At 35.4% G+C, this 24,634-nt stretch overlaps 1 protein-coding gene across 3 annotated transcripts in view; it reads left to right on the forward strand.

Annotated features, from left to right (window-relative positions):
• Cdh18 (cadherin 18) overlaps positions 1–24,634 on the forward strand; it is a 393,131-nt gene that overhangs the window by 122,917 nt on the left and 245,580 nt on the right. For 2 of the 3 annotated variants that reach the window (XM_028767587.1, XM_028767588.1), the window contains exon 1: positions 2,167–2,394. In XM_028767587.1, the coding sequence (XP_028623420.1) occupies positions 2,167–2,394 (228 nt within the window). Of the gene's footprint in view, positions 1–1,915; positions 2,395–24,634 lie in introns of those variants that run through there. The other variant, XM_028767586.1, reaches the window with a different exon arrangement.

The following is a 24,634-nucleotide window of genomic DNA, read 5'->3' on the forward strand; positions in this document are numbered from 1 at the left end:
GCTTATGTGCAAGGGGGACATGTAATAAGAAAGTAACTAAAACAATTCTTCTTTCTTATAACACAAACAAGTCACACTCTTTTTACCTATAACACAATGTAAATTGAGACCCTCAACATGTCTCATATTGATGAATATGTACATATATATATATATATATATATATATATGTATACACATGTATATATACATATATACACACATACATATATTACTATTGATAGTTTTATCACTGCTTTTCCTTCGAGCTTTTCTTTAAACAGCTGCTAAAATTGTGTACCAAACTCAAATATATTTATTGAAGTCATTCCCCAGCCTTGAAAATCTGTCTTGCTTTGATATAAACTCTATACCTTATATCATTATGAAAAAAAAGAAAAGCTCAGAAAAAGTACAAAGCCAAGGACTAGTCAAGTGGCATTTCCACTCACATTTGGTTGGGTCAACCTGTGCCCTAATCCTGGGGTGAATTCGGCTGCATTTAATTTTTTATTGAGATTCAACTTTTCTATTCCATTTTATTTTTTAATAACTAGGTACTTTATATGCCTATTTGATTTTTCTGATGGTACTGATAGAAAATATGGTATTTTTTTAAAAGTTATGTGCACAATATATATGAAATTTGTTTTGTGTGTTTTTTGTCTCTTTCTGATATTGCAATTTAATTACAAAGTTTCTTTCCTTCTACCATTTAATTTCATTGTTCATTCCGTTAATTGTTATTTAATGCATATGTGACTTTCTGTATATACATATACTATTAACTATAACTTAAGTCCATATAATGTTACTTATATAGATATATTTTTTTCAAGGCTGTCCAATACCCATAATGCAGCCATTTTATGTAGTCTTTCCTGAAAAGGACCTCTTCTTCCTCTCCCAGATTTAATGACTTGCCTTTAGTTCTTTGTGTAGAGTTGTTCCCTCATGAGCTTTACACCCGATCTCAATATAGTATGTTTGCTGTCATTACCTTGTTCAGCTCACTGTTGAGTGGCCATGTTGGTGAGAATTCATGGCTATAGATTTGCATGTTACCAGGAAGTACAATCTCACAGAAATCCCCCTGCTTCTCTGGCTTTTATAGTATTTCCACCCAGTCATTCACAATGATCCCTGGCTATGTGCGAGAGTCTTTTGTAATGTATCCATTGGGACTGGGCTCTAGATTTTATTGGTTGTGGGTTTTTTTGTTTGTTTGTTTTTGTTTTGTAGTGGCTTCTATCTGTTGCAAGAAGTTTCCTTAATAGGGTTGAGGCTACACTTATCTGTGTTTTTAATAACCAGAGCTTATACATTGTTGATAATAAGTGAGTGGTTGTTGATTTTCTTTTAGTAATAATTTTTAATAAACATGTCAATTTTTGTTAAGTTTCACCAAAATTTAAGTATAACATTACATATATAAGTGGGTGTGTAATTATTAATTAATGTTAATTGTAGGGACAAGATGTAAGTTCATCCAAACCAGCTCACAATTTTAGGTGAACTTTTCAAAATATTTGCAGTTTTTTTGTTTTTTACCACTTTAATAGTTAATTTTCTCATTGATTGAACCAGATACCACAGCATTAACTTAGGGGATAAAGGATTTGTTTTAACTCAGTTTCCCTGGGTCTAATCTGTCATGGTGATGAAGGCATGTGTTCACATTATATTTTCATTGACTTCCTCTTTGTTATTCTTTCTGGAATACTGATTGTCCTATGTGGTATGCATATCCACATTCAGGATTATTTTTCTCTCAGTAAAATCTCTAAAATATAACTCCAAGCAATCACAGAGGCGTGTCTTCTAGGCAAGTCCATACTAGTTACCTGCATGTTGTAAGGAAATATAATCTCTATTCAGAACCAGAAGCTAAAACTCACATCTTTAGTAACGTGTACAAATTCTCTCTTCCTTATAGGTAGAAAACGATGACCTGTGCTAATCTACACTGACAACTTTGGATGCAATGGCTGCCCCTGTGTTTCCACTCACGAATAGGATGTAAATATGGTCTGACCTTTCCCTCATGGGCAGCTAAATCATGGACAGACTAAATGACTTACTTTGGACTGTCCTTCCAAAACATGCTTTGGCTTCTCTCTTGAATGCATACTGAGCCCTTGTAGGCCACGAAGACAAGAAGGACTGTGAACGGGAAGTGATCTTACAATGAGAATTACGAGCACGTCTTGCATCTGTCCAGTCCTCGTGTGTCTCTGTTTTGTGCAGAGGTGTTATGGAACTGCTCATCACAGCTCCATTAAGGTGACCAGAAACCAAACCAAACACACTGATGGGGAAACTGAAGTACACCATCGTCCTAAGAGAGGATGGGTATGGAACCAGTTCTTTGTTTTAGAAGAACATATGGGACCAGATCCACAGTATGTTGGAAAAGTAAGTTTGTTTTGATTTCTTTGGAACTGTTTGTTAGTTTTTTTTTTCTTCTCTTAACAAATCATGGGGTGAGTTGAAGGAGTTGGAGAAGGAAAAAATAAGGAACATTCAGCACACTGCAGGAAGCTGTTCCTTTGCTTGGAAAACCCAAATTAATTATAGAAAACAGGCATTGTCCTGCAGAATACATCTGTTAAAAGGTTATTTACACACACTGAATTGTTTTCCTACCAATATTGTTATTTTTTTCTTTTAATGAAAATAGATTTAATTCTACATACAATTAGATACATTTGCCTTGTTACCATAAATTTATATTAAAATTCACCATTTTTCAGGTTGTACCATTGTTGTTGTTTTATACTTTGTGCATTTCTGGCTCATGGAAAACATGTTAAAGTACCACTTTATTTCCTAATGTTTAATATTTATTTCACTTGATAAGATATATCCTTAAGTCAGCTTTTAAACTATATGGACATAATTGTCTTACATCTAATAATAATTTTAATATTTATGTTGCTTTATTGCCAACATAGGCTTAATATGCATAGGAAAGTGATAAAAACCACAAAAGAGTCTAGTTAGCATATCATTAATAATATGAGATCAAGTTACATTCCTTTAAAAGCAGTGACTTGTCAGATATCTTGATATAGCACCTTCGATCTAAAGGGGAAAATGAAGTGGAAAAGCTTAGTTCTGATTAATTGTTGATTTGTGGCAGCAGCTGCACTTATGTCTGTTTAACTTCGTCAGAGGAACAGCTTGTACACAACTAGGATCTCTGACTGCAGGCTCAGCTCCTTTCTTCTCCCGGATGTCTATTTTTTTTTGTTTTATCACTACTTATTAAGACAATAGTCCTTGATCCAGAGCACAGTACCCTCCTTGCATGCAGGCTGTGCAGGGTCATAAACAATCTGTTCTATAGCATGCCATTCAGGAGCTGCAATGCAGCTGTGGTGTCTGTAGTCCACAGAAGCCGAAGGATCCATGTACAGAAAATGATCTGAAAGAATTTTATAGTATTCACATATGCATATCAAAATGAAACAAATGCTTCATCTTTATTGTGTGCTTTTGCCTTGAAATGTGTTCCATGGAATTATAAGCATAGGAATATTAAAACATAGCATAATGGAAAACAAATGGTTAGTTATGAACTTCTAATCCATTTTTAAATATTCTTTTAATTTTTGAAATAGAGGCAAAACAGAAGAAACAAAAATTGACTCTTTTGGGGTCAGACAATAAATATATCTTATTTTTGAAAATATGCACATTTAATGTTAATTTGAATAAATGTGAAAATAATATAATTTCCAAGAAAGGATGGGACAACTTTTCACTTCCTTTTTGGCATGACAAGGTAAACAAAGTCAATGCCTTAATGAAAGGTTTAGTCCTAAGTACTTTGGGATATGGTGCCCATGAACATAGAGTTGAAGGCTCATGGAATTATCCTTTCAGTTGCTTGTGTTTCACTGGAAAAGTTTCATGGATAAAGGATTACCCCAAAAGATGTGGCCACTTACAGAATCAACAACATTTCTTCAGTTGCACGTGATCCTTGTCAGTTTGGATGCAATGGTGGCACAATCTGTGACAGGGTTGGTAGCATTGCTAATAGTTGACATAACTAATGAAAACACTTAAAACAAAATTATCACTAGTGAATGGGTGTATTCTTCAACACAAGAGACTTGAGAGGTAGACATTGTTTACTGTACCCATAATTTCCAAATTATTTTGGTAAGAGCTAAGCAACTGAAGTTGTCTATGTTTTGCCACTGTTGGGTGGAATGATATAATGAAGACACAATTTGATAAATATACACAAAAATATCTTTATAAAATAAGATTCTAATTTATTAATTATTGAAGTTTCATATAAACTTGTAGATCTTCCCCCTTGAGTGGTATAGTATTATAAATAGCAAAAACGAAGTGTCTGTCTGGACAGGAATGAGCAGATATGGTTACAAGGTGTGGAATTTTGGAAATATGATATTATTTTTCAGTGAAGACTTTGTGTACCTTTTAAACAGCATTTTATTTGTTGGAAATAAAGTAGATAATATTTTACTATGTTTGGATGATTCCATCCTTTTTAATTACTTGTTTTTTTTATTTTGAATTCTTTTGATGTTTTCTTTTTTCTCCCCTTTATTGAAATTAAATCATATTAACATAATATATCTGGACAAGGTTTTAGCCTCCCTCTGCTTCTTCTAATTTCTCCTCATATACCCTCCCATACAGATCAATCCTTTCTTTGTCAATCATTAAAAAAAAAAACAGACTTCTAATGAAAAATAGAAAATAAAATAAATCAAAGATGATACATTAAGTCCATTACATGTTATCTTCTACACAATAATATTTTTATCCTTTGTATTTTAAAATAACATTTCTTAAAACTTTCATGCATACTTACATTGAAATACACTTCACTTCATCTACTTCTCCCATATTACCCTCAAGATGTCCTCCTAGCCGTTTTATTTCTTCTCCTCTTTTTCAGAGTTTTCTTCTTCTGTCTTCATGACCCTCTGAGACTAATTACCCCCCATGTGTGGGCATCTATCTCATGATGTTTTAGTAGTGGTGATAGATATGATAATAGTAGTTGGAGTATACATATGTATGACACCGTTCATATGATCATGATAAACATAGCTATCCTCTGGGGAAAAAAATCTTTCTTCCTCCAGGAGCAGGTATTACCTTCCAGTGTCTCCTTTTAATTTTTTAGTTATTATTGGGGCATAAAGTTTAAATGGAATTTTACTATCTTCATCTTGTATAGGTCTTATGCAGGCAGTAAAAGAGACTCTTTGATTTCATGATTGTGATATCCATGGCAAGTCTGGAGACCGTGTTTCTGAGGATTTCTCATTCTTTGGCTGCTCATATTATTTCAAAGTTTTCTGATCCATGCTTGTATGATAAAGATGTAGAATGTAATTCTGTTCACAAGGTCTTTCAAAAATTTATTTATTTATTTTATTCACTTTACATCTTAGTAACAGCCCTTCTCTGTCCTTGTCTCCTGGTACCACCCTTACAAATCCTTCCTCCATTGCCCCTCCCTTCTCCTCAGAGAAAGGGAGCCCTTTTGGGGTACCATCCACCCTGGGATATATCCTCTTTCACTGAATCCCAACTATGCAATCCAGGTAGGGAAAGGGGACTCAGTGTCAGGGAACAGAGACCAATACGACCACCACTCCACTTGTTAGAGGACCCACATGAAGACCAAGCTGCACACTTGTTACAAATGTGTAGGAGGCCTAGATCCAGCCTCTGCATGCTTCCTGTTTGGTGGCCCAGTCACTATGAGCCCACAGTTGTCCCAGGTTTGTTGACTCTTTAGGTCTTCTGGTAGTGTCCTTGACCCCTCTGTTTTGCTTAATTATATGCTACACTCTTCCACAACACTCCGCGAGTTCCACCTGATGTTAGGCTGTGGGTCTTCGAATACGCCTCTATCCGCTGCTGGATGAAGACTCTCAGGATGCTAGGGATTTCTGTCTGCAACTTTTATTCTTGCACATCTTGTAGGCAAGACCAATTTTGAGTTTAATGTTTTGTGTTGTTGTTGTTGTTGTTTTGAATGACTGATGTCCCTCTCCCTCCTCTGGAAGTCCCACTTGGCTAAAAAGGAAGTGCAGTCTCTATAACCCCATGGTAGGCATCTCAGCTATGGTCACTCCTATAGAATCCTTGTATCTTCCCCTGTCTCAGACCTCCAGCTAGACCCAGGCATGCCCCTCCCCCACTGATTTCCATTCTCACTCCCAGCCCTCTCCCACTCTTTCCCCCAATACCGGATTATTCCCCTCCTCCTCCGGAATTCCATTCCTTACTGCTCTTCCCCAGATCCACCTAGGCACCTACCTTTTATGACTCTTTAGTTTCCCCTTCTAAGTTAGATTTGCATATTCTTCCTTGGGACCTCTTTTTTTAACCAGTTCCTTAGGGTCTGTGGATTGTAGCTTTTTTTCCCTTCATTTTATGACTAATGTCCAATTATAATTGAGTACATGCTATATATGTTTTTCTGTCTCTGCGGAATCGCACTCAAGATGATATGCTAAAGCTCCATCTAGCTGCCTGCAAAATTCATGATGTCTTAGCCTTGATATCTGTTGTCTCATAGGGTTTGCAAGAGGCCTTCCTGGCTTTTTTCCTCTCTGATGAAAAGTAAGGTATAATTCTAACGGGTCCTCCTTTATATGTTATTTGCCTTTTTTCCCTTGTACCTTTAAATATTCTTTCTTTGGTCTGTACATTTAACTTTTTGATTATTATGGGGCAGGGGAATATTCTTTTTTTTGTCCAATCTTTTTCATGTTCTGTAAGTTTTTTATAATTTTTAGGCATGTCTTTTTGTAGGTTGGGGACATTTTTTTTAAAATATTCTGGGCCTTTGAGGTGGCAATCTTCTCCTTCTTCCATTCCTAATGTTCTTATGGCCTGTCTTTTCATAGTAATTCAGATTTCCTGGATGAACTTTTTTGACTCAACATTTTCCTTAACTGATGTATTAATTTCCTTTATCTTATCTTCTATAATGGGTTTTGTCTTTTTCATCTCTTGTGTTCTGTTGGTTCTGTTGTGTTCTGTTGTGTGCTTATGTCTGGACTTCCTGTTATATTGCCTAGGTTTTCAATCTTCAAGGTAGCCTCAGTTAATGTTTTCTTTGTTACTTCTATTTCCATTTTGAGAAAATGGAAATTTCTTCTTTTCGTTTTATTTTTCCTCTATTTTTTCCTCTTTAAAGGACCCTATCATCTTCATACAATTAGATTTTAGGTCATTTTCTTGCTTTTCAGGTGTGTTAAAATGTGAGAGTTTGCCGTAGTAGGATAGCTGGATTCTAATGGTGTCATATTGCCCTGGCTTTTGTTGATTGTGTTCTTACACTGCTCATTAGCTCTCTGGCTGTCTGTGATGTAGGCTGGCTTAGTAGTTCCTGATGGCTTCAGGCCTCTGTGATTGCAAGTAGAGACGGTAGTTCCTGATGGCAGCAGTCCTCTGGGGATGTAGGCAGAGCTGTGGCTTTGGAATGGAGTGCAGATCCTGGGTTGCAGGTATAGGTGTGGACTAGAAAATGGAGTGCTGGACACTTGGTCTTTCATTCTCAGGACTTTGAGAAGATAGCATCTTGCCTTGACTGCTGCTCCCTGCAAAAAGAAGCTTATCTGGCTGAAGAACAGGTCAATGGGTATATGTATTAACATTTAGAAGACAGTTTGACAACATCATCATTTAGCTAAATAAAAAATGACAAAGAATACCATAGGGTCTGTGACAATCTGCCCAGTAGTTTGACGTTATTATAGTGCTAGGCATGAAATTTGCTCTTTTTGAACAGCCATGGAATACAATGAGGGAGCTGTTTCCTGTAACCATCCTGCCATTATATCACAAGTGGGCAGATAGTTGTTGCCCGGCTGGTCAGTATGTAGTATGGAGGGTCCAGCTTGACATCAGACTACTTTGTTTGGTTTGTTTTCCTTCCCAGCAGCCTGTTTAGCACCTTCTAGTACTGTAAGAGCTAGCTCTCAAGGAGATTTTCCTCATCAGTTTGGAAATTATATCCCTAAATCATACACTCAATAGATGCCGTATCTTCAGCAATAGCATCTTACTGTGTTATGGTTGATAACCAAAACTAATGCCAATAGCCTTGGAGATTTCTGAACTATAAGTAACCACAAACTCATAGGAGGTACTCCGTGATATGCACTGAAATTTCATTTAATTTTCCATGTCTTCTGAGATGCTAATTGTTCATGGATGTAGGGAAATTTTGTTCAAACTCCTTTTTAAGGTTTATTTTAAAGTTCTATTACTAAATAGTGACATTACAAAGCACTCCTCCACACATACTCTTAATACATTTTGGTTAAAACTGACTAATCTTTCTTCTCTTCTACCCTGTCTCTTCATTCATAAGAATGAATAGGTCTTTCATTCATATGCCATTCATTTATATGAACGTTCAGTATTCTCTCCTCTTCTTTCATGTCAAATGGACTTTACTATATGTCCTGTAATGTTTTGGGTTGTAGTGGTGGTTGTTTTGATTTTTGTTTTCTTTAGTTTTGTTCGGTTTGGTTTTTCGAGATAGGGTTTCTCTCTGTGTTACAGTTCTAGTAGTCCTGGAGAAGCTTTGTAAACTATGCTGGCCACAAACTCACAGATATCTGACTGCCTCTGCCTCCCAAGTGCTGGGATTAAAGGTGTGTGCTACCATCCCCAGCACCATAATATTGTTTTCATTATGTTGAATGATGAGAGGCTTCTGCACAACTCTTTATGATTCTCTCCTTTAAACTATTCTTTTCTCCTTATTGACCACAATTTTTCCATGCCACTTTCTGCTTAAACCTTACTACACCCAGTATTTTACCTTCCTACTTTCATTTTTTCTATAATCTATTATCCTCAGTTTTAATGTCTAGCATTCTGCTTGTTTCTGGTTTTAATCCACATTAAACAAAACAACAACAACAAAAAAACATTTGAATCTAGTATCTGAATATGATAGAGACCATGTGATGATTTAATTTCTCTTTTATATTTTATTTTAATGAAAAAAGAAAACAAGTTTATTTCATAATATTTGTATATGACTATTGTGTACATTGTACACATTTAAGTAATTAAGAATAAAATGGTTTATATATCTTAGGGTAGAATAATAGATCTATTTTCCTTTACCTTCAGTTTGCTTATGTTGATATCAAGGTAGATATGATTATAAAAGTTAATAAATACTTATATTTTCTGATGAAATAAATAAACCATAATTACATTATTCTCTAATATTTTATGCCACTGTCATAATTTTCATAAAATTTAAACCAGAATACATTGAAAATATCACATTAACATTAAGAAGTTTTTCAGAAAATCTGTATGTGTGTGTCATTTTTACTCTACTGTGTTCACAGATTGAAGAAAATCACTCTAATGTTGATTTATTAAACAACTAAAACACGCAGATGATAAAAATGAAGTCTAAGAATCTACAGAAACATATTAACCATTTTGTCACACATCTGAAGCAATGATATTCACGTTCAGAACAGCTAAATGACTTCTTAATGTTTGTAGGATTTGTTAGGTCAGTGTCAAATAACAAATAATAAATACAATTCTTTAATTAAAATGCTTTCTAGATCTAAAAGTGTAAAATTACTGAGAGCTTTTCATGATAACTTCCATTTGCTGCACTTCTGTTTACAAAGAATAAACCTATTAGATCTTTTTTAATATGAAATACCAAATTTTCTTACCAAATATGCAAGGCTAAGATTAAAGAAAGAATATATCACAAAATTAAAATATTCAGCTTTTCAGAAAAAAATAGCAGCTTTAATGTCAAAAACTCTGAATTAAAATTTAAGTGCTTTGCCAAAAGTGGACCTAGCAACAATGGCATATCTTCAAGTTAGTAATTTTTGAAATTGAAAAGTTTATGTATTAAAATACGATATTTGAAATTCACATGAATGACAGCATGAATTCATATAGCCTTATGAATTCAGAGTTATGGATCACATTTATTTTTGTATTTACTCCACTCAAAGCCTAACTTTGTGAGTTTATATCAGAAGGAACTAAGGGCAACAAAGGGAAATTTGATTTAATGGATATCTCATTTAGTTTAAGTGACTTTGGCTTCTATGTTAAAAATAACCTATTTAGAAGGTTAATCACATTTTTTGAGAATAATTTATACTTTATTCAAGTAGCTGAAGGCCTAAATTAATAAAGTGTTTCCAATTTTGACTGCTGAAGTTCATTTTCAAAAATTACCTGTGTGAAACAATTTGTGTTTTAAGTTTAATAACATAATTAAAATATTTCATTGTAAATTAACTGCAACTATAAATGTATTTGTGAGAGTGCATGTGTGTATGTGTGCATATGTGTGTTTGTGTGTATGTGTGTGTATGTGAGTGTGTGAGCATGTAGGTATGTGTGTCTGATTGTGTGTGTGTGTAAGTGTGTGTGTGTGTGTGTGTGTGTGTGTGTGTGTGTGTACGTGCAGGCAGGCATGTGTCAATAAGCTTTGCCTCCACTAGAGAACTTGATGTTAACCACCTTACAGTGAATGTTGAATTTTTCTTCATAGTCATTTTATCTATTTATTCATGTTATTATTCTCTACGAAGGAGAAAAGGGGGATATATAAAATCAAACCAGAAAAGAAAATGATGCCACACGCAACTTTCATGTTTGCAATGATATCATATTAAGTTATAATCTGCTTTAATGTTTTAACATTGACTTGTTAAGGGCTGCAAAGAGTCTTCAGAATACTACTACATCTAGAAATACTGGGACAAAGACTTCAACACATGGATGCACATTTATGCCATGGCATTCTGGAAGTACTACACTTTGTATATTGAGATTTACTTAACTACTATTTGCACTACTCTATACAACAATTACAGAAATACAGTGTCATTTGTTGTTGCTTTCAGTTTTGTTTTAATTTCCATGTTTCTTTATTCGGCACATTTTTTTCTTTTCTTTTTTTAATTAAATTATTTTATTTATTTACATTATAGACATTGCCCTCTTCCTGGTCCCCACTCCCCAATTTTTCATCCCCTCTCCCATACCACCAATGAGACTGTGTTCCCACACCCACCCACACCCACCCACAACAGCATTGCTCTTCCCTGGGGCATAATTTTCCACAGGATTAATTTCATCCCCTCCCACTGAGGCCAGACAAGGCCTTCCTCTCCTACACTTGTGCCTGGTGTCACAAACTACCCCATGAATGCTCATTGATTTTGACTTAGTCGCTGGGTGCTCTGAGGAGTTCGAATTAGTTGACACTCTTGTTCTTCCTATGGGGTTGCAATCCCCTTTAACTTCTTCAGTCCTTCCCCTAACTCTTCCATATGGGTCTTAGACCTCAACCCAATGCTTGGCTCTACATTTCTGCATCTGTCTCAGTCAGTTGCTGATAGAGGCTCTCAGAAGACAGCAGATTTATTTCTGGTTTCATAATGAACTCTTCAGTTAAAATATTGCTTTTTTTCCCCTGGGTAAAACACAAGGAAATATATTTTTAAAATTGTATCTGTTTTTGTTTCTTTTCTCCTTTATCAGGATAATGTATGGCATACATTTTTTAACACTTTTGATTTATTTATTATTTGAATTGTTGTAAATCATGCATTAGATTATCAATTTGATTTTTCGAAATTATTTATTTTGCTTCAGAGTCACATCATATTCTTTATATATCTTCATTCCTTTTCCTAAGTTTGGTAACTACTACTTTTAAGGTCACATGTCAGTTGGTTTTCTGAGAAATGCAAATAAAACTTATTGTTTTATTAAGCAAACTTTTTTTGGATGTGAAGAAACATTTTTATTTACAATCCATTGAATTTTAAAATGTAGTATAAAAATCAACACTACAAAAATAAATTATAAATAAATTATGCAACAGAGATGAAAGCTCTGGCTATATTCTTTATAGGATATTAATTAACCATCCAAATTACAAATAAGTCAATTCCGTCTATGATTATTACTTAAAGTATAGAAAGTATCCTATATTTTATTTGTTTGGTATGGAATTCAAGTACTATGAATTTTAGCCAATTCATGGAATATTTTCAGATTTAAAACCATTTTTAATATTCATAGTAAAAATGTCATTTTTTGTCTTTATCAGATTTGTCTGCCATTTTAATGGTTACATCGTGCCTTAGGGTTGTCTTTAAAATATATATTCTTAAATATATTTTCTATGTAGAATTCTTTTACTGAGATTTAATAGTTTCATAATGATATGGAGATGAAAATGGAAGCTACAGCCAAAAATAAAAATTGTACCAAAATGATGTTCAGAAAGCAAATGGATGTATTTTAAATAAAACACCTGGCATGTGGAGATAGGAAGTTAGCCATTCAAGGCCTTTGTCATCTATATATTGAATTTGACAAGCCTTGGATTCCTTCAATATTGTCTCAAACTGTTGGGAGCACAAAGGTCCTAACATCAACAATCACCAGGGAATCCGGTTTTGTCTTCTCAAAGGAGCCAATAAATATCTGATTTCCACTCAGAATGTTTGGAATGAGTGTTGTTAATAACCTCATTATTTTTGTTATCTGTACAACAGGTCCTACTTAAATTCTCAGAATGTTTATCCTTGACTCTCTCTTTATAAACATTTATTTTCATATTTGTTTCTGAGTCAACAGAACCCATCCTTAGGGGAGATATCACATATACTTTACAGCCTGCTGATATCTATGTTATCTTGGTCAGAGACCACACCAGATCCTATATCCTTAAGCTATAGACACCTTCTTCAAAATCACTATACTTTTGTATCAATGGCATTAATGCATTCCTTTGCACTGAGGATTTTACTGCACCAGAAAGCTTTTCTCCTAATTGTACTGGGTTTAAATCTGCTTACAATGAACTGCCTAGTGTCAGACTTTCTAGAAGTTCGAACCATCACCAAGCAAGTCATCTTGAACTGAGATTTCTAGTTTCCTTCTTTGTCTCTTGTGGTATGTTTCCTTGCCAGCTGTAATACTTGCCAGGAACCCCACATCAAACAGACACAGAATATGTAAATGCTTACTTGTCCAGGGATTATATCTTCCCAGAAGGTCTAATCAAACTTTTTACCAATTTTATATTTTTTCTTAAAGGCACAATCTCATCCACCTCAGAATGCCTTCAAGCTTCCTATCTTGTTGACGATGGCTGTCAAACAAAGAAGATGTTATGCCTACTACCTCTAGCTGTCAAAAGCTGATATTTTAGAAATAAACTCACATTTAGTTTATTTTACTCATTTTGTTCCACGGATACTTGCATTTTAAATGCATTGAGTCATATGTAATAAAGATATTTCATTTGTATGGTAAATTTACAAGGGTGTTGTTTTATGAACTATATGTCATAATTTGAGTTAGAATGACATCCTCAGACCTATTTATAATACAGAGTCATGTAACTATTATAGTTGGAAAAAGACTGAGGTAGAAATGTAGCTAAGCATTCTTGGTTTCTCTAATGCTTAAGAGGTAGGATTTTGTTACTTTGATGAACAGAATTCCTTATGGAAAAATATAAAGTTATATTAGAACGGTGATTGCTAAGACTGTTTTTCAAAAGTTACTACTAAAACAAAGGATAAATCTTTGAACTCAAAGTAGCATTTTCTTTTTTTATTGTTGTTTTTTGAAAATAATTTTATTGGATATTTTATTTACATTTCAGATGTTTTCCTGTTTCCCCCTCACCCCCCTAGAAGCCTCCTATCCCACCCCACACCTCCTGCTTTCTGTGAGAATATGTCAGGTATAGTATAGCTGGGTCCTCAGATAATTCTATGTCCAGTTTTCTGAGGAACCACCAGACTGATTTCCAGGGTGGTTGTATCAGCTTGCAATCCCACCAACAATAGAGGAGTGTTCTTTCTCCACATCCTTTCCAGCACCTGCTATCACCTGAGTGTTTTATTTTAGCCTTTCTGACTGGTGTGAAGGGGAATCTCAGGGTTGTTTTGATTTGCACTTCCCTGGTGACTAAAGTTGCTGAACATTTCTTTAGGTGCTTCTCGGCCATTCGAGTTTCCTCAGTTGAGAATTATTTGTTTAGCTATATACCCCATTTTGTAATAGGGTTATTTGTTTTTTTGGAGTCTAATTCCTTGAGTTCTTTGTATATATTGGATATTAGCCCTCTATCAATGTAGGATTGGTATAGATCATTTCCCAATCTGTTGGTTGACATTTTGTCCTATTGACAGTGTCCTTTGCTTTACAGAAGCATTGCAATTTTATGAGGTCCCATTTGTCAATTCTTGATCTTAGAGCATAAGCCATTGGTGTTCTGTTCAGAAACTTTTCCCTGTGCCCAAGTATTCCAGAGTCTTCCCCAATTTCTCTTCTATTAGTTTCAGTGTATCTGGTTTTATGTAAAGGTCCTTTATCTACGTGGACTTGAGCTTTTGACAAGGAGATAAGAATGGATTGATTTGCATTCTTCTACATGCTGACCTCCAGTTGAACCAGCACCATTTGTTGAAAATGCTGTCCTTTTTCCACTGGACAGTTTTAACTCCTTTGTCAAAGAACAAGTGACCATAGGTATATGGGTTCACTTCTGGGTCTTCAATTCTATTCCATTGGTCTTCCTGCCTATCTCTGTACCAATACTGTGCAGTTTTTATCACTATCATTCTGTAGTATAACTTGAGATCAGGGATGGTGATTCCCCCAGAAGTTCTTTTATTGTTTTTTTTTTTAATTGGATGTTTTATTTACATTTCCTATGTTGTCCCCTTACCTCATCCCCCACCCATCCAGGAACCCTCAATCCCCTCACCCCTCCTCCTTCTTCTCTGTGGATGTAACCTCTATCTACCCACCCCCACTCCCACCTCCCCACCCTCAAAATTCCCACCCCCTGGGGCATCCAGCCTTCATGAGGTCAAGGATCTCTTCTTCTACCTATACCCAGCAGGGCCCTCCACTCTTACATATTCAACTGAAGCGCTGGATCCCTCCCTAAGTGCTCCCAGGCTGGTGGTTTAGACCCTGGGAGCTGTGGTTGGTTGGTATTGTTGCTCTCCTCATGGTGCCGCAAATCCTTTCAGCTCTCCTTCAGTCTTCACTCTAACTCCTCTATTGAGAACCCCATGATCAGTTCAATGGCTAGTTGTGAGCATCTGCCTCTGAGTATGTCAGACTCTTGAAGACCTCTGAGGAGAAATCCATATCAGGCTCTTATCAGCATGCACTTCCTGACTTCCACATCAGCCTCTACCTTTGGTGATTGCACATGGGATAGATACTCAGGTGGAGTGGTCTTGAAACAGCCCCTCCTTCAGTTTCTGTCCCTCACTTTGTCTCCATATTTGCTCCCTTGAGTAATTTGTTGCTCCTTCTAAGAAGGACCGAATCACCCCCACTTGGTCTTCCTTCTTTATGGGCTTCATGTGGCCTGTGAGTTGCATCTTGGGCATTTCAAGGTTCTGGGCTAATATCCAATAATCAGTGAGTGAATACCATGTGTGTTCTTTTGTGATTGGCTTACAATAGTTCTAGCTATCCTGGGTTTTTTATTATTCCAGATGAATTTGCAAATTGTTTTCTATCTCTATGAAGAATTGAGTTGGAATTTTGATGGGGATTGCTTTGACTCTGTAGATTGCCTTTGGCACTATGGCCATTTTTACTATGTTAATCCTGCCAATCCATGAGTATGGGAGATTTTTCCATCTTCTGAGGTCTTCAATTTCTTTCTTCAGAGACTTCTAGACAGATAGCAGGTTCCAAAGTTAAACCAGGAGCAGATAAACCATCTAAACAGTCCCATAACCCCTAAAGAAATACTAGTCATTAAAAGTCTTCCTACCAAAAAAAGCCCAGGAACAGATGGTTTTAGTACAGAATTCTATCAGACATTCAAGGAAGACCTAATACCAATTCTCTATAAACTATTTCACAACGTAGAAATAGAAGGAATACTACCAACTTTGTTGTATTAAGCCACAATTATGCTCATACCTAAACCACACAAGGACACAACAAAGAAAGAGAACTTAAGACTCCCTTAAGAATATTGATAAAAAAATACTCAATTACATTCTCACAAACTGAATCCAAAACCACATCAAAACAATCATCCATCATGATCAAGTAGGCTTTATCCCAGGAATGCAGGGAGCGTTCAATATAGGGAAATCCATCAACTTAATCCACTATATAAACAAAGTCAAAGGGGGAAAAAAAAACACATGGTCACCTCACTAGATGCTGAGAAAGCATTTGACAAAACTCAACATCACTTCATGGTAAAAGTCCTGGAAAGGTCAGGAATTCAAGTCCCATACATAGTATAATGCATAGTAAAAGCAATATACAGCATGCCAGTAGCCAATATCAAACTAAGTGGAAAGAAACTTGAAGGAATAGCACTAAAATCAGGGTCTAGACAAGGCTGCCCATTCTCTTTCCATCTATTCAATATAGTACTGAAATCCTAGTCAGAGCAATTATATAACAAAAGGATGTCAAAGGGATACAAATAAGAAAGGAAGAAGTCAAAATATCACTATTTGCAGATGATATGATAGAATAATTAAGTGACCCCAAAAATTCCACCTGAGAGCTACTAAACCTGATAACAACTTCATCAAAGTGGTTGGATACAATATTAATTCAAACAAATCAGTAGCCTTCCTCTACTTCAAGGATAAACAGGCTTAGAAAGAAATTAGGGAATTGACATCCTTCACAATAGTCACAAATAATATAAAATACTTGGATGTGATTCTAACCAAGCAAGTGAAAGATCTGTATGACAAGAGCTTAAAAGTAGCACTTTCATTGACAGAAAATAGAAGGCATGTAGAATTCTGTGCTCCATGCTTCTGCTGAATCTAAAGGGCAGCTAAGCTACTTTTAATGTGGTGTCAATGACTGCAGACTCACAGTTGAGAAATGAGGTCATCGACAGCTTTGTGACAACTGCTATCCCCACCCCACTCCTAGGGAAGCAATCTAGACAGTAAAGCCTGGAAGGAAACTCTTAAAAAGTTGTAATAAGATGGTAAAAAAATGGTTATGTATAGTTCTCTGGAATTAATGGCTCTGGCAGGAAGACAAGTGAGGAGCGAATCAGTTTTTCTTAGAAGCTGGCTACTGAGAGCTTGACCATGTTTCAATGAGCAGTGAACAACACAAATTATAATTGCTTATTTATTTCCTTATTTACGTTTTTTAAAAATTCTATCTTAATTATGTTTTATTTTATTGTAGACTTTTTTGGCAATGGGGGCACAGGTCATAATCGTAGGGAGACGAACATGGGTGAACTGAGAAGTGTTATCAGGGATCATAATGTGAAATTTCCAAATAATCAAGAAAAATAAGGCAGGGACACTTACTGAGTTAAAATAAGGGATAGACAATATGAGATAGATAAATATGATGAATGAGAGGCTGTGAAGGACGAGGACGTGGACTATAATATCTACTTGTGAGAAAATATACAAATTATATAGACACAATTAATTTTAAACACAGGAAATTATTCACTTCCTAACAACGCTATAACTGATAACAAACTGAGCTGTTTTCAGGAACAGTGCATAGAAAAAGAAATGGCATAAATCGATGGATCACTTGCTTGTTTGAATTCCTCAAGTCCTTTTCACTATGTTAAGCATACAAATGTCTTCATCATCAATAATCAAGGATATACGTGAATGTGTATATTCCATAACATGCTACATATGCTAAATTATTTTCCTTGCTTTAATGATTTATACTGTTTTTTTATTGTCTTGTAATTTCCTATTGGCTTTTGAAGTGATTGTGTCCAACTAATTTTTTAACAGAAATAAGTTATAAATTGGCATACCTGACATGTAGAGCCATCTTAAGGCATCAATAGAATAAAGGGTGCAAGTGAAAGAATTATGATTCTAAACATACCTAATGATGAAAGAGTACAAAGGCTGTGAGGCACATGCCTCAAGATTTACATGAAACACTTCAGTACATTTTTATGCTGTTATTAAACAAAAATCATTATCATTTGAAGCTAGGAATACAAGAATTTTTACATACGTTACTTCAAATTTTGTGCCTGTTTGTATGTCAAGACATATCCCAATCTTGATTTTGTCTTTAAGAATCCTTTGGTTATAATGGTTCATCTGATTATATAACAAATATAAAAATGTTCATAGTTTTGAAAGACATATGTCCTTAGTGTTATTCAACTATTCTTCAAGCCAAAACCAGAATGAGTCATTGCTACAGTGTGACAAGTCTCATATTTGGAATTCTAAATTAATTACTGACAAGGTGACTCAATTATTATTGTAGATAAGGCTATAGATGGCTAACAGCTCTTTATGAAAATGTGTACATGTTCTCAGGCTGATTAAATGATTTAGCAATTAAGACCACTCTTGCTTGTGGTTCTAAGATCACGAGTCAGGAGGCTCATTGCCTATAATTTCACCTTTAGGGGTTCTGCTCCCTTCTTTTGGTATCTTTGAGTACCAGCAAACATGTGACACACATACACATTCATACCATACAAATAATCTTGTTCACTGTTTTGTGTATTATTTACTAGGTGTGTATAATTACTGAACATTTGAGATATACTTAGTGAAAATAAAAACTAGATACACACTTCTGTATGTGTGTGATTGTGTGTGTGTGTGTGTGTGTGTGTGTGTTCCTTACCAGGGTACATATTCTAAATTCTTCTGGTTTAATAGTTTATACGTTATTTTGGATATGTAGTAGTTTCTAATTGCCTATTGAAGGTACTATGTCAAAATATTTTACTAGTGGGAGTAATTTGTTATTTTGCTCACTAAACAAATGTTCATCTTAATAATTTAAACTTATGTAGCTACTGCTTACAGGAACCACCCATACTGGATAGTACACAGCAAGACTAAACAGAGGGTGAATATAAACACATCTGAAAAATATTTTTAAAGCATGACCCAATTATAGTCATATAAACACATATCCATATAGACTAAGTTAAAACTTAATCCTGAAGCTTACTTAAAATATGTAGTTGAATTATAGAGAATTATAAAAAAAATATAATGAATTATACATTGCTTCTATCTCATTTGTATACACAAGAAAAATCAGTGAGACCTTATGATCTAAGGCCTGGCAGCAGAACACATTATCAATGATAATAGAATTTGAGCTTATTTGTTAATAAACCACTAAAACAAAACCATAGGTAGCATAGATTTTAAAATCAATAGACAAAAGAATGAGGGTTAAAATATGGGAACAGTAAAAGCAGTCTAGCTAACTGCAAGGTCTACCCCTCTGGTACACCAGAGACAGAGCGCAACTGTTGGTTTTATTTCCTCAGACGAAGGGATGAGATGAGAGCCACATGCAAGCTTTAAGAATACGTGGCTTTGGCTGAGTCAAGAGGCTGTCGGGATATAGTTATCCCTAGGCCTAGAAGCTTCTAGCCTCCATACAATAAAATCTTCTGTATTTCTGGCTTTTAAAGGCTTCAGCTCAGATCCTCTGGCTATTAAGCTAGGACTAGAATGTTTCAGTCTCCAAGACTTGGTGCTGAAGAAAATCACCCTTTCTAGCTTTTTCTGCACTCTGACTGGCTGGTTTAACTCAGCTGTTCCAGCTCAAAGTCCTTATTAAAATGACTGTTACAGTTTGGCTTCTCTCTGTTTCCAACTGAATTGCTCTGCTGGGGAAAACTCCTTCTGAATTCCAGAAATTGAACTGCACTGACTGTAGGCACCAAATGGAACTGAAGAGAGCTGCACAAACTCCACAAGGCTCAACTGCATTCATGCAAATCAGCGCAACTGCACTCAAATGAACAGCACGGAGCTGAACTCTCTCTTCCTGCTCTGTTTTAAGTAGCCACTCTTCCCTGTCTCTTCTGAGAGTTGGGGGTGTCCTTTCTGTGATTCATCCTGTCAAATCTTTCTCTGAACCATCCCCTAAACTAGACATCATTGTTTGGGATTAAAGGTGTATGTACTATGGGAATGTTTGTATTCCAGCCAGAGGAATTAAAGGTTCCTGCAACATCACACAAAACTAGAAGGCATTGAGATGTGATTATTTGCCAGAGCAGCATGCTCCTAGGTAAAAATATCTTTTCAAAGGAATCAAACTGTTGTTAAAGACATTTTGTTCTCTACAATACATTATTAGAGCATCTAGATAAATATAGATATAGAAGTAGAAGTAGAGATTGAAGGAGAGAGAGAGAGAGACAGAGACAGAGAGACAGAGATAAAAGCCAAATACAATATAATAGCACTGCTAATGTATGTATGTATGTATGTATGTATGTATATATATATATATATATATATGTGTGTGTGTGTGTGTGTGTGTGTATATATAGTGTGTGTGTGTGCATGTGTGTGTGCATGTGCGTGTGTGTGTGTGTGCGCGCATGTGTGTGTTCAGAACATATATCTGCTTGCTAATTGCTTGTTCAGTTCATTAGCTACTTTGTATGCATGAGTTCTTTCCACATTTATATCAAATTATGAGAAATATTAAAGATATTAATAGTACTCAGAGCAGTGTAAAGTGTTTTTAATTAAAATAAAGGAACACTAAACATAAAAGTGTGCTATAAGAAAGATATATTTTGCATAAAATCACATTTTCTCTTATGTATGACTTACATTAAGTATCAATGTTGTTTTGTTTTTTTCTTAACCTAGGATTGAATAACCTACTATTATTCATGGTTTTTGAGCATCATTATTGTTACTTGGAATTAAATTGACCATGAAAACATTTCAATTTTATTCCAATTTTTATAATCATCTTTATAAAAGGATTACATAAAGTATAGTTACACATTAACTATTTATTCAAAGTCTAGTAAATATTTATGTCTTCAGGAAAAAGGGTGTCAACATGCGAATTAGATGTGGAATACGAACGATTCTGGAGGGCCTTTCATTGAACCGGAGTTCCTTTTTCATCTATTCTTTATAGCTTTGGTTTTCTTAGTATCTATAAGAAATACTGAATCAAGAATACAGAGATATGATACAGAAAGGAAGGTTTATTGCAGTTAAAGTTTTAAATATGTGTCTTACTATTGTAAAAATTTCAAGAAAACCAAACCTAGAGTATATAGTTTTAATTTGTTGGATGTATAGACTACATATTAGATTATAATAAGAAATCTGAAAATGTAAATCATATATTTTTATTTTATATTTTTATTGTATATGAATTATAGATGATACTTATGTCTACTATATCATTTTAGTACATTTATATTTTTTATATTTTTAATCATATTTTCAACCACATTATCATTCCTTATCTTCCTTACAGCTTAGTTCCAGGTATTATCCCTACTCCATTTTCTTTCATCACCTGTTGTCCTTCATTTATGTGTTAATTTATTTAGTATTACATTTGAGGGAAAAACATGTAGAAATGATTTCCTTGTTATTGGAGGCAGGTTGATTGTTTTGCTTTGTTTGCGTGTTTACTTGTCTTTGGTTTTGTGTTTTGTTTTGATTTGGTTTGGGCCAGTAATGTTTGGTTCTCCTGTACCTCTCAGGCATATCTAGTCTCTGGTTCCTAGCCATCCACAAACTGTTGGGCAGGTTCCTCCTGTTTTGTTGTGGAGTGCAAGTTAAACCAGCATTGATTGGTTATTCCCAAAAGTGATGTGTCACTATTGTCTCAGTACACCTTGCAGGTGCAAGGTTTTGTGGCTGGGTTGGTAACAAGGTTCTCTATCTGTAGCCTCTAGAGTGTTTTCCCACACACACTAAAAAGACTAGAAAGTAGTGGTATGCACCAGCTCAAACTCTCCGTGTTATAGAGAGTTGTTCTTTACCACCAAGGTATGTATGCCATTATTTTACCCATGGAGCTATTGAGCCAAGCTGGTAGTTGTTGTGGTACATAGCTGTCACAGCTAGGTAGAACTATTGGTTATTTTCCTTCTTGGGAATCTTGAGCTCACGTTTGTTACAATGAAAGTTATTACTTAGAAACGAGAAATTCAGTTTACTGCCAACTGAGAGTCCTCTGGACAGTGTGTTAGCAGTACATGGTAATGTCATTAATAGCGGCTTACCTTCCACCACTGTGGGACAGCCTTTTTTGACAAATGTACAATGCATATTGAATATTACCATTCTTTCTTTTTTTTTTAATTGTCCATTCCATTCATTTCCATCTCAAATGATATCCCACTTCCCAGTTACCCCTCCACCAATCCCTCATCCCACATCTACCCTCTGCCTTCCCATTTGTCTTTATGAGGGTGCTTCCCCACCAACCGACACTTTTACAAACTATCTTTTCACTTTCTCCTAGACTTCTTGGTTTCATGTTAAGAATCATTTGTTATTTCATTAGCTATTTACCTTTGGTTAGTAAATAATTTATTTCCTAATCATTTTCAGATTAGATTAGATCTGTTTTTTTTTCAAAATAACCACGTGAAAAATATTGGTGAAGACATTGGTTATATTATATATTTTAACTTACATAAGTTTCTAGGATCTCAGTATTCAAGGAAATTGATATTGTTTTGAGATATCCTTTATCCACAATGCTACTATCCTCACACATTTTACAGTCCTTGTTGAACTTTGGCAAACCAAATACTGTACGTATCATGTTCTTCCTTAGATTTTGACATTGTTGACATATTTCTGCAATTCTTTTTAGATTGAGTGGGTTAATATGGTTTTGTCCTCAAATCACCTAATGTGCCCTTGTCATTGTGCTGACTAGCACCAATTTTAACTTGAGAAATCCTAAGATCACATGGTGATGGTCCTTTGGGAATGTCTGTAAGGCATTATCTAGATGGAATTAATTGATTTTTGAAGACCCATTCAGTGTGAATTGTACTAGTCCTTGGGAATAAGACCTTGGGCTGTATAGAGTAGAGAAAATTAGCTGAACACTAGCAAGCATGCCTTAATTGTTCTTTGCCTCTGGCTGGGGACATAATGAGTTCAGCTTCCTCAAAAATCATGCACTGTGATTTCTTTATCACAATGAACTATAACCTGTCGCTGAGTTAAGAAAAAATTATCCTTAAGTTGCTTTTTATGGGAGTATTTTACCACAAAAAAGAAACAATGAGAAGAATAAAAGACTAAAATTAGTACTAGAAGTCGCTGCTATGCTAAATCTGACAATGTGTGCTTTAAGATATTGTGAAATTGTGTTTAAAGTACTTTATTATATGTATCTTATATATGTATCTATCTATCCTTTTATCTGTATATCTATATATCTATATATCATCTATATCTCTGACAGTGTGTGCATAAGCAAGTACAGGCATGCATGCATGTACATGTGCATATGCCCGTGTGTGTGTGTGTGTGTGTGTGTGTGTGTGTGTGTGTGTGTGTGTGTGTATGATGCTTGGTTAAGGATGGATGCCAGAGAAAAATTTATAGGACTTAATTCTTTACTCTATTGGCATATTGGTCCTTAGGATATATATTGATTTAAATAGGTTTTTCCACATAGAAACATGTATTTGAATGCTTTGGCCCATTGGGAGTGTGTTAGAAAATGAGAAAATGTGACCTTGTTGGAAAAAATGTGGCCTTGTTAGAGAAAGTGTGTCACAGTATGGGTGGTCACTGAGGTCTCTACGTTCACGATCCATTAGTGTGGAAAGAGACCCACATCCTGGAGACTTTCAGAAACTAGTCTCCTGACTGCCTTCAGCTCAAGATGCAGAACTCTTTGCTCCTCCTGTAATGTCTGCCTGCATGATGTCATACTTTCCACCATGATGATAGTGGAGTTAACCTCTAAAATTGTAAGCCAGTTCTAAGTAACTGTCTGCCTTTATAATGGTTGCTTTCCACAGTTATACAACCCAAACTAAGGACAGAATTCAGGTTGTCCAACTTGGTGGTAAAAATGCCTCTGCATATTGAACCATGTGTGTGTGTGTGTGTGTGTGTGTGTGTAAGGTCTTGGAATTTTGGGCTAGAAAAGCAATAGAATGCTGGAGTCAGGGTTTAATGGGCCATAAGAAGACAGGAAGAAATGTAGATAATGGAGCTTTAATCTAGAAGTTTCTGAAGGAAACATGGACTTTATAAAGGAATTAGGCTAGAAAGCATTACTATGCTACTCTGGCCAAGAATCTAACTTCATGTTCCAAGGAGTTGAATCAGTTCAAGTTAAAGATAATAGATTAGCTTTTGTGGCACAGGAAACTTCTTGCTGTGGGAATATTCACACAGGTACAGAGGAAGCAGGTGTGCTTGCTACTGAGATCATAACTACTGAAGAGGAAATGCCCACAATGAACTAAAATAATAAGGAAGGTTCCTGAAGACTGAATCTCATGCCACAGATCACCCATTTTATGAAAAGTAAGGTATATTTAAAGGAAGAAAGCTCAAGAACTAAAGGTTCCCAGATCATCCAAAACAACAATATGGGAAAGTGTTTCTTTCCCCCTCTCTCACCCAAGAAGCTGATGGATCTGCGGTTTAGGTGGTCCTGGCTCCATCCAAAACGGGCAGCATTTATGAGTGTTGATCACAGGATGAACACGTTCAGTGTCAAATATACAAGGCTGACTGGTAATGGAGAACAGTCAGAGGTAGAATGGTTGGATGGGAGTTCCTACAAAAGGGTTTTACGAAGCCATTAT

This window comes from Grammomys surdaster, unplaced genomic scaffold (genome assembly GCF_004785775.1).
Source record: "Grammomys surdaster isolate TR1022 unplaced genomic scaffold, NIH_TR_1.0 174, whole genome shotgun sequence".
In the NCBI taxonomy this organism is placed as follows: domain Eukaryota; kingdom Metazoa; phylum Chordata; class Mammalia; order Rodentia; family Muridae; genus Grammomys; species Grammomys surdaster.